An 11670-nucleotide genomic window follows, 5' to 3' on the forward strand; every position below is an offset into this window, starting at 1 on the left:
ATTTAGCAAATAGTAAATGGTTCAGCTTGTACTTTCCAGTTTTGTTTAATTTTCAGCGGTGAATATAAGAATTCGGTGTTACATAGGCCACTTTCAAAAACACCATAATACTCTTTGTGTGCTCTCCAACATTTTGAAAAAGCTTTGTTTCCTCTTGGGACTTGCAATTGTCCCAAGAGAAAATACAAAGAATGTTTGTGCAAAGTTTTGGAGGGAAAACAAAGTGTATTATGGTATTTATGAAAGTGCTCTATTCACCGCGCTGCTCGGGGAATATAACATTTTGGAGACGTGGCTACTAAGCTAAGTGAGTACCTTTCATGCCTTTTTATCGTGTATTAGCACATTGTTTTGCACTTGGTTGATATTCACCGCTGAAAATTATACTAAAACAATTATTCGCCTCGGGCTCAGTGAATATTGTGGAATATTTATCTGGACTACGTCTCGGTAAATATTCACCAATATTCACTTCGCCTTCGGCGAATAATTGTCAAATAGTTGCACCGGGAGGTTTCTCGGCACGAAAGAAGCGTAAGAGTCGCACGAGGAGATAGCCAAGTGGACTGTAGCTTCTTTAGCGCTTACGCAAACTATAATTCGATAGTACACGCTGAACCGTTTTCTGTTTGTTGTGTAACATAACCGAAACATTTTATGACAATTTGTAACATCCTTTGTCTTCTTTGAATACCTCTCGGTCTCCAACTCATCGAGCTGGCTTTTACTTTCGTTATAACAGTTAACGCTATAAAATCGACGTTTCGATGTCGACGTGACACTATTATCAAGATATAAAGTTGAGTGGAATAAAAAGAGCTAATATAATTATACAGACAAGTAAGAATACACATATTGTTCTTAAAATACACTATAGGAAAAAAAATATGCCAATAAAATGAAAAATGAAATAGAAACAATAAAATCACAAAGCGAAGCGATATAAAAAACATTTTAAAACAGCTTTGAGCATATGGACTATTTCTGTTTGTTTAAAGTAGGCTTTAAGTCCCTTATGAACAGCATCTCAAACAAAAGGCAGTCCCACTTACTAGTCTTGCACTTCCTTAAAATACTGAAAAGTCTAGAAAAGCTGGAAATGTCACTGCCATGCGTCCGCATGTGCTCGCCGATGGCGGTCTTGCCAATTTGTTCGTCGACTCTTTGGTGTGGGATGACTGCACGCTAATCTTTGAAGATAGTTCTGATGTTTTGTGTCTTACAGAATTGACTGATCGCTGACATTTGAATGGCAGCACAATGCGAGTGACTTGTGCTTTTTCACTGGCTGTGTGTTCTTTCTGAAGGTCGTCCATAAATGTCTTGATAATCGATTTGACTAAAAAAAAAAAACCTGCCCTGTAAAACAACAGAAAGTCGTCTACCATTTCCAATGTGACCACTGCCAGGCTGGTTATTTCGGCTATAGAAGTCGACACCTACACCAAAGAGTCGACGAACACGTGGGCAAGACCGCCATCGGCGAGCACATGCGGACGCATGGCAGTGACATTTCCAGCCTTTTAGACTTTTCAGTATTTTAAGGAAGTGCAAAACTAAGTGGGACTGCCTTATGTTTGAGATGTTGTTCATAAGGGACTTAAAGCCTACTTTGAACAAACAAAAATACTCCATTGCTCAATAGCTATTTTTATATCGCTTTGTCTTGTGATTTTATCGTTCTTGCATTGTTTTTTTTATTTTATTAACATATTTTCCCTTTAGTTTCTTTTAAGAAAGAAACGTGTATTCTTACTAGTCTGTATATATTAGCCTATTTTTATTCCACTCAACCTTATATCTTGATACTGGTGTGACGTCGACATCGAAACGTCGATTTTATAGCGTTAACTTTTATAACCATTTTTTTTAAAACCGGCGAATCGCTTTGCCGATGGTTCGAGTAAAATACACGCTAAAATTCTTTTTTTTTTTATCAAGCTGCAAAGAAATTTCAACATTTTCTTGAGTAGAGTGGTCAGTCTTTACTAACGTTTGAGTGGAAAAACCTTTTTTTTTTTCGGCGTACGGCGTCAGGTGTTTTCGTCATAACCATTCCCCCATGGGCAAATTGTATTCGGTCATTGACCAATCAAAACGTGCGCTTTACTTCTGTTATGTTATAATTAAACTTTAATAAAATGATTATTATCGCTATCGTTATCATTTACAGGTGCAGAAAACGAGTCAACTCTCGAGGAAACTCACTAAGCCAACATGAAATCTGTCGCCCTGTCGTAAACCAACACGGTCCGAAGTATGTTGGTTTTGCAGTCCGAAACACATGCCCAAAAAACTGGACAGATGAGATTGTACGCCATAAATGTCAAAATGAAGATCAAAGCGATCTACTTAATGACTGGCCCGTGTTTGATCCCCACAGGCGCCTTACTTACAGAAACGTGTTTTGTGCAAGGTGCAATGGAGCAGTGAATACAACCTACTGGAAACTTGAGGCGGATTGTAGTGAATGGTTTGACACAACGGCGTTCAATCTTAGTGAATTGATGCGCTTCGCGCATGCTAAATGTTCAGTAAAAATCAGAGAATCTTGGGTGCAATACTTGAAGCAATGCATCCCTCGTTTTCAAGAATGTTCGGGGATTGCAATTGGTCGGGAGAAAAATGGATCGTATTGCCAATCACAGTGCCTGGGTTATGCTTTTCCTGTTTGTTTCTTTACAAACAAGATAATAAGATTTCGAAATCTGCAATGCGCATTGTGTAACGGATTTAAGCCCAGCTATTTAAAGATCGATTGTTTCTATCAAAGTTTTTCGCTTCCTCCACCGCCTCTGACTATCTTGTTTGACTTTACTACCCCCTTCGAGACCAGGGTTACAGTCATAGACAACAAAATGGATTTGGAGCGAATTATAATCCACATTTGGTACTGTGCTGCCAACGAAGTGTACGACCCATACGTTGGAAAATGTAGAAGCACTCTCAGTTTACACCCACCACAGACTGACGCGCCCATTTCCCAGAGTGAAAAAACAGTACCCGTTGATTTCATATCAAACGGAACAAAACTGTTGTTGAATTTGAACTGCACATTCGTACCTTTCAACCAAAGCGATTATGAACAACGACCTAATGGTACCGTCTACATTAAACCTCATCACAAGATTTATGGGAAAACAAGGTACACAATTCGCGGGAATATTTTGCTCCTTTGCGTCAACTTTTCAAGAAATGCGACAGTGTTGGCCAAACAGCCAAGCGCAGGCTACCTCCCTAAAACGAGGCCAACATCTCTCCAAATAATGACTTTTGCTGGCTGCATTACGTCAATGGCGTCCCTTCTTCTCCTGTTGGCAAAATATACTCTGTTTACTGAACTGCGCAACTTGCCTGGAAGGATCATCATCAACTTGTCCCTATCTTTGCTGCTGTATCAAGGCGTCTTTCTCGCAGCAATGAAGACTTCCAATCATGAGCAATGCCAGGTCATTGCTATTCTTCTTCATTACTTTGTCTTATGCTCTTTCACGTGGATGAATGCAATGGCGTTTGATGTGCACAAGACATTTACTTCCTCAGGTAAGTTTGAGAGTACGTTTACTTTGGAGGGAGGGGTGCTCTCAAAAGAGGATAAGTAAATCTCTGATCATATTTCTCCTTCACCACCAAAAAAGAGAAGATTCCGGCCAAAAACACTTATGTCCAGAACTCAATGGACGTAATTAGATGCACGCCCGATTTTGATTTCCAACACAAAGTGTCCATTTTTAAAGGCCAAGCATATGCTGCCAATTTCCAACAATAAGGTAAGTGAAAAGGTTAGCGCTATTTATTGGTTTGGGTAAAATGCAGATGTTTATCTTTACTCTGAGGACTGGAGTTTTGGGAACAATTTGTGGCGTTGATTTTTCTGTATTCCCAACGTGAGCGATGTGGAGGTTGCACAGAAGGGCAACTGGACACATCGTGACGTTTATCAAAATCGCCGTGCATCTCATTGCGTGAAAAAAGGGTTAAGTTGAAACCTGGGAAAAAGTGGCCTTGACCCTCTTAATAGACCTTATTTACGATGGCTGCCATGTTGGATCTGCTTGTATCATGCAAATTAGCTGCACATTTCTGAGGGTGGAAACAACACAAGTTCAAGAGGTTATAACGAACATCTTAGCCACACAGATGATTTGTTTCACGTTCGTCGAATGTTTATCACCTAAGTAGTAAAATAGAATGATTACACAAGTTACTTCGATGTATTTTTAGTGAAAAATGAGCAGATAACTAAGTAGAAAGTCAAAATGTCAAAGGCAATCAAAGATATAAAATTTTTATAAAAAGTTACTTAATTCTAAATTCTAAAATGTTTTTTTAGCAATTTTATTTCAATATTTTGACGAGCCGATTTTCCGCAATTTGCCTTTTTTCCAATGTTTGCCCCCCACCATAACACATGGCTAATTTGCATGACAATTTGAAAACAAGCATGGCGGCTATCGTGAAGAAGGCCTATTAACCAGATATGTCCAGGATTGACCTAATTAGATGGACTTTGACGTCACCGTAAAAAGCCGAAAAAATATTTTTTTGGATATGGAATCCAGGATTGGATTTCGGAACGAAGTGAGCTCTTAAATCCTGCTGTACAGAACAATACATATTCTCGGTAATTTACGGTGACATTATGATACAGAACTCTTATAATATAAGAAGTGCTGTGATTGACCAAAAGCGTGCGTCTAGCAGCGATGCAAAGTACTAAACGTATTTTGCATTAATTTCAATGGTGCAATCGTACAGGCCTGTGCACTTCGCAGACGACACGAAGGGAAGAAGTGACCATTTGAGAAGAACATTTGATCATGGAGCAAATCAGCAAAAAGGCTTTAATCTCGCTGATTGCTGTGCCAAGGCACGCAAATGCGTGACGAGAACAGTGAAAAACCATTGCTTGCGGGTGGCACATCTCACTACTTATTCCCTTCAGTGCATTCCTTAAAACACAACAAATACATTAAATTAAAAAAAATAAATAAATAAAATAAAAAGCCGCAGTGGATTCTTGCGTCAGCAATCTTACACCTTTTGACTGATTTTACAGAGCTGTCCATTACTTCGAACTCTTTTCTGCAGTTTGAGACTTTCGAGTGGCATTGTTAGTTATTATTATTATTTTTTTAATACCTAGACGGCGGACGTGGATCGAGTGGTCAAGGAAACCACAAAAAACGCTTAGTGAAATACTGTTTGTACGGATGGGGAGTTCCTACTATTCTTGTGTCTTTCTTTGTGATCATTGACCAAATTCTCATTAAAGGATTCATTGGATACGGTAGGTGTACTGTCTCTACATGAATTTAAAAGGACTGTATCACGATAGTGCAGTTCATTGTTGAGTACTTTTATCGGTTACTCGCTCATACTTGCTATGCAATTTACGTTAACCGCCCCCCCCTCCCCCCCCCAAAAAAAACAACATTTAACAACACAAATCAAAGCTTCGTGACCAAAAAAATGGCCGTAATTTAAATTACAAGCACCAGAGATAAACTTTGAAAAACTGTTAGGACACTGCAACAACCCCAAGAACAATCTACGAAATGACAAATAAAGTGCAAAATAGTTTCTCTAGACACTGAAAGGCGGTCTCTGGCGGAACAACCAATAATAAATTAAATTAAACCTCCCGCCTTAACGTTTCTTTGGTCCGTCATCTTGTTCGTTGTGCTTAGATATCTGTTTATTTTAACTAGAATTTTCCTATTTAATGGTCCGCCATTACTAACTTTAAAATAGTGAGAGAGCTGGATCGAGGAGAAAATAACGTCAAAGACTCAATAGTTTAAGAATGCAATTAATGAGTGTGTACACGGCTGAATTAATGTGCAACACGGGAGTCTCAGGCTTTCAGACTTTTAAGCTCGTGTTTTGCATAATAAAATAAGCTGCGTTTACACGCTGAAATTTAAAGGTAGTGAGTCAATGACGTCACTTTACCCATAGTTAATAGAGGAGAATGGTTATGAAACCCGACAAATTTCTTTGTTGTAGGTTTTTGTTCACTTTTTTGGCCTTGACCGTGCACAAAACACAATAGTTGTTTACTCCATACTGCGCAACTAACCAATAGAAACGTTTTGGTTACGTAATTCATGCATAGTGTATGAGCGCAAAACAAAAGATTGTGCACGATCGTGGACTTTCCAACCTAAATCTTGGCCGCTTTGTTTGCTCTTTTGATGTTCGCCGAGCTTCCAAACCATTCCCCTCTATTAACTATGCTTTACCTTAGATCCAAAGCTCTGAGATCCAATCGGTCGGTTTGGAACGTGAATGATGGTGGACCGTGAAATCCAAAACTTAAATCAAAGTAAACAGCCTTTGGACAAAAAACAAAGCTCAAAATCATGCCAGTCAAGCATTAAGCAATCACACTTTCAAAATCTAAAGGAAAAAAAAAAGTGATTTTGTTCGGTTTTGTTTTTGTTTTTTTGTTTTTTTTTAATATATATTTTATTTTTTTATCATAGTAGCACTTTGAGAATAGCAGTAATGGTAATAGCTATATTCACGGTTTATAAACAAGTCTTTTGATATTTAAATTTTGCCAACCACAAAAGAACCTTTGTTTCGACAGCCAACAGATCTCTGGTTGGCACATTAATGACAATAGGTGACGCAACGGTGAGTATCGCTCTTCCTAAAAACTCTGCTTCCCATTCTTTTGTTTCTTGTCAGAAAGGCTACTACTTCATCTGTAGGTTATAAATGTCTCCACCGTCAAATATACTTCAATTTATCTCTGATTCAACCTTGTATTTTCTTCTTTACCGGTATATCGAATTGCGGTTCTCTTGACTCTAAACGAGAACATAATTTCATAACCAGAAGTCTCGTTCTGTGATGGAAGGAGGCCCATCAGTTTACGGTATTGTCTACTTTTTAGAACGGCTACTGCTAGATTTTAGGGAGTTTATTATCTACGACCTCGACGTCGACGAAAACGTCACCTCAAAATATAACTTTGCACTATCCTAAGTGTCTAGCGGTTTGACCATCTCGTTCCCATTGTACAATATGGGCAAAGTATCCTAAAAATAAATTGGTAAGAGAGGTTTCAGAGAAAAAATAGAGGATAAAAGTTTCACATTTGGACGCCCACGTTGTCATCAAAACCTCAACTTTGGTGATTTCAAGTCGTTGTTGTGCAGAGAACTGCACGATTATGTGCTAAAATGCGTGCAGCACGTGCAGTACGATAATAACTAATGATAATGTTGTTTCGTAGCATTCTCGTCGACGACCGCGTCGTATAACTTAGGGTGAGTTCGATTGATCGTATTCCGGAATAGGAATACTTGGAATAGAAGTAAGAAATCCTTCGCTTTTACGGAGATTCACGTTAAAATTGTCAAATACCTGCCAAACTGATTGGCCAAGGCCAAATGAGAGAGATCGATACTCGTTCTGGGTTATCAACTTCTGGCGAGAATGATCATCGCTCTCATCGCCAGTACCTTGAGCTACTGCATGAAAAAAAAAAAAAAAAAAAAAATCACAGCTTGACCGGAACAACTGCGATGATGATTCTCGCCTAGAATCTTACGCCTTATTGTTATTTTTCATCTCTTGATTAACAGGAGACGGAGAGGGATACTGTTTCATATCAAAACCCAAAGCTGTTCTTTATTTCTTTGTTCTGCCAATTGCCTTGATAATGCTCTTTAATGCATTTGCCTTGGTGCATACCGTGTTGCACATTGTAAAGACAAGAAAGGTACGACTAAGCTATTACATATATATTTATCAGATTTTTGTATAGCATTGGGATCGATGTACTGGCTAAATGATTACTCTCTGAGGGCTTCAATTCAGGATGGCACACTCGCCAAATGAGTGAACATCAATCCTCGCCTCGACTACTGAGGAATGATCGCTGCCTAACCACGCATCAACGGGTCTTATGCTACAAGGCTGTAACCGACAGACGGACAGCTGTGGGCCTCATTGACAACTATAAGACGGGAATGCTTAGCCACATGCCAATAATTACCAATAAATTAACTGTCTGACTGCTGAAAGGCCAACTGATTTTCGGAATGCAGCTGATCAGGGAATAAGAAATGAACTGCATGCTATGCTAACCGGAAGCCTTTGTTTCTGACTGCAAAAGAGTAAGGGCTAGCTATAATAGTTGCAAAAATAAGAGGATTACTGAAACATTCACAAATTCCATTCACAAAAATTACAATTTTTGCATGCAGAGGAATTCGCGTAATATAACGGTTAAAACCCTTCCTTGATTCGTAACCAACAGCAAACTGGCTAAAATTACTACATTGTCAATGGCCAACTCGTCTTATTTCCAGAGAACTCCGAAAGTGACCAATCAGAGGCTTAGCACCGAAGTAGCCTTGATTTTCGTTAAAATGGCGTCAGTCATGGGAGTGACATGGATTCTTGGAATCGTTGCCAACGTTCAAGCCTTGTCATTTTTGTGGTACCCGTATGTTGTTCTGAACAGCCTTCAAGGTATTGTGCTCTTTTTTTGTTTTATTTCCTTCATTTTTTGTACCTTTTTTGCTTATCCTGACATATCACAGTTATACGTCTACAATAGGTTTCTGGGTGAGGACGCATGCAGCTCTTACAATGCATATGGCTCGTGCTAAAGGGAAATCTTTGTTTATATTTTTCCCTCATTAGCATAAGCCCATCGTTTTCTAACCTTTTAGCCAAAAAACTATTACTGAATATTGAAAGTTCATTGCATAATAAGCTATCTCTCAAAATCTTTGAGCGCAATTGACCAGATAATTTCTGAGTAATTCCGCTTCGAAAGTTCGGAATTCTTTAAAGAATGTATGGGCTCAAGTTTAACAAAGTTTAACGCGTTCTTTCACCTTTTGAAGTCAACTTGTGAATAGCATGATGTCTTCTGTCAGCCAACTCGTATGTAAATGAAACAAAATGCAAAGAATTACTTTAGCAAAGATTCGACTATCGATTCAGGAAACAATGGAGTACAAAAGTACACAGCAGAAACAATGAGGCCTAACTCTAAACGCATTAGAGCTGTGTCCCATACTGCTCCAATGAAATTAGAGATATTAAAGACTTGACGGGCATCAAGAATTTCTGAAACTGTCTTTTCCTATTAAGTGGGGTGACCATGAGGGCTGGAGCATGTAACATGAGGCGCTCATTGATTGTTAAGCCGAATGGAGAAAACAAGGCTGTGAGGAGATTTAGGGTCGGATACACTTGAGCATCCTCTCCCTCTTGTTCCCTTGCACCCCCTAAATGACGGTCGTTCTGTGACTTCTGTCTGGGAAGAGAAAACGAAGCGATTCTGAAAAGTCTGAAATTAACTTTTCCGCGTTATCAAGAGGGATGAGGGCTGGAGCATGAAAGATGTGGGGCTCGTTGATTGTCAGCCCGAAGGGAGAAAGCATGCGAGGCTACTAGGAGCCCCCTGATTTCCTTCACCTAAAGAACCGTCGTTCCCTAACGGCAGTATAAAAGAAAAAAGACAAAGCAATTTTGAAAAGTCCATAATTGACTTTCTTTCATTTAACCGCGCAAGCTCAAAGTTTATAATCTATATTTGAGGATCTTTCAGCCTGCAAGGTTATCTTTTTTAACATAATCAAACCAAGTCAACTGTCATCATTTGTTGACTGTCCGAGGCTCCGTTTTGTATGTTTCCGATTAAATAAGATTTATTCTTTATAATCACCAGTCCGGTAATTTACTTGCTATTGATTATATAAACACCAATGAAATACCAAGAGGGCTTTTGCGCGAAAACATGATATCTTCATACCTGAAAAGATCGCTGTTGCTATGGTTACATACAAAAATCGCGCCTTTCGATGCCTTTCATGAAATGATTTAGTATTTCATTGGTGTTTATATAATAAATAGAATATTACATGGCCGCTTGGAGATGCGAAATGTCTCTTCCCGTGTTGAAAAATATTTCACTCGTTCGCTGCGCTCACTCGTAAAATATATATTTCAACACCCCAACAGAAATTTTGTATCTCCTCGCGGCCATGTAACATCCTCTATTTGTTACATCATGTTATCAACAACCAGTGCTTAAGCCGCGAAGCGTAGCACAGATTGGTTATCCTTCTAAGATTTCGAGCAATAAATAACCTACCTTCGCTTGCCAGACCAATCGCAGCTTCAGTAAAATTTTAAGGTTGCTACATACCACCCCAAAGTTTTAAGCGGTGGGCTCAGGCCAACTGCCTTATCTGAGGTTTAGGACTGGCCATCCCGCTTTGTGATAGAGTCGGCTCAAATGACATTACACTTAAAGTGCGCATACAGAATTCTACTGTTAAATCTAAGAGGCTGAGGTTTTCAAGTAGTAAACATTCAAGTGTAACAGTTCTTGACATTTCCTTCCTCCACTGTATTTAGTGGTTTTACTTGTTTGTTGTTCACAGGTCTGTTCATCTTCCTATCGTTTGCTGCCAGTAGGAGGTCCCTCGAGCTATATAGAGCCAAAATAGCCACCTTAAGGAATCGGAGGGTGCTCCCGGAATGAAGCGAAAAATTCAGCGAGAACAAAGGACAAGATCGTGGACACTCGGTCCGGAAAAACCTGGAGTCCTGACGTTCAAGACTGCGAAGACGCACCTCTGTAAAAGCGAGACTTAATACATTTGCCATGCCATATCATGCAACAATCTTTATTTAACAAAGAAAAACACAGTGATGGTACAGTTCAGTTTTCTAATATATTCCTTTAACAAGAACGAGAAATTGATTAAATCAGTTAAATTGAATTCAAGGGAAATTAAGGGGTGTCTTTAACCCTAATAGAGTGTTTTCACTCACGTGTTTTTCCACCGAAAACAAAAGAAAAGGTTTGCATGATAATGGAGTTCAATTCCCGGAGGATTAGTTGGGGACACCAACATGGCCGCCGTGACGTCACGTGAAAACACTCTATAAGCAAAACAGCGCGATAAAACAATGACAACTATTCATCAATTTCGATCCTGCCAGTAATAGGGACGAGGGAGTTTAAAGAAACCACAACGGTTACGGCAACGCCATGAGAAAGGAAAAATATTCGTGCAGCGCCTGCACAACTTAATGACTTAGCACCTAAGTTTGCGGTAGTCTTCATAACAACGCGAAATCGTAAAAATTTGAGATTTTATAGGGAACCCCTCTCTTACTACAGAATAATTATAAGCTTAAAAAGAACGAAATTATGTTAACGAACAAATTTGTTCGAAAGTTGTTTTTAAAACAGTGTTTATTATAGAGAAAAGTGAATTTTTAAAATCGCTTATTTTCACTTTCAAATTTCGTGGGCGCAGCCATCTTGAATGATTCTGACGTGTTACGGTTGCCCTATTGTTCTGACACAAAGAGGTTTTGTCTAATAACAATAGGGCAACCGTAACAAGTCACAATTATTCAAGATGGCGGCGCTCCCGAAATTTGGAAACAAAAAAAGTCGATTCTAATACTTATTTCTTTCGGATACAAACACTTCAGGATAGGACTAAATAATTATGACCTCGAAACATTGACTAAAATATAGCCAGCATCCTGCTGACAACTTAGTAAATGTTATAACTTTTTGCGGGGCTCGAACATTTTCTGCCAGAAAAAAAAAAGTTAGTTTCAGAAAAGCTTTGGAAAACTAAAGAAGAGGATATGTACTGAGAAAAAAGAATCGAG

The 11670-nt window shown here is 39.0% G+C and overlaps 1 protein-coding gene and 1 long non-coding RNA gene across 2 annotated transcripts in view; both read left to right on the forward strand.

The window, feature by feature from the left end:
- Positions 1–2971, forward strand: part of LOC137996285 (uncharacterized) — a 27018-nt gene extending 24047 nt beyond the window's left edge. The window contains exons 4-5 of the mRNA XM_068841695.1: positions 2174–2837; positions 2939–2971. Of these exons, the coding sequence (XP_068697796.1) occupies positions 2174–2837; positions 2939–2971 (697 nt within the window). The remainder of the gene's footprint in view (positions 1–2173; positions 2838–2938) is intronic.
- A 4026-nt stretch (positions 2972–6997) lies between these two features.
- Positions 6998–11149, forward strand: LOC137996327 (uncharacterized). The gene is made up of 3 exons (XR_011122295.1): positions 6998–7735; positions 8328–8490; positions 10419–11149. It is a non-coding gene; the product is annotated as an uncharacterized lncRNA (long non-coding RNA).
- Positions 11150–11670: the final 521 nt, after the last annotated feature.

This window comes from Montipora foliosa, chromosome 3 (assembly GCF_036669935.1).
Source record: "Montipora foliosa isolate CH-2021 chromosome 3, ASM3666993v2, whole genome shotgun sequence".
Classification (NCBI taxonomy): domain Eukaryota; kingdom Metazoa; phylum Cnidaria; class Anthozoa; order Scleractinia; family Acroporidae; genus Montipora; species Montipora foliosa.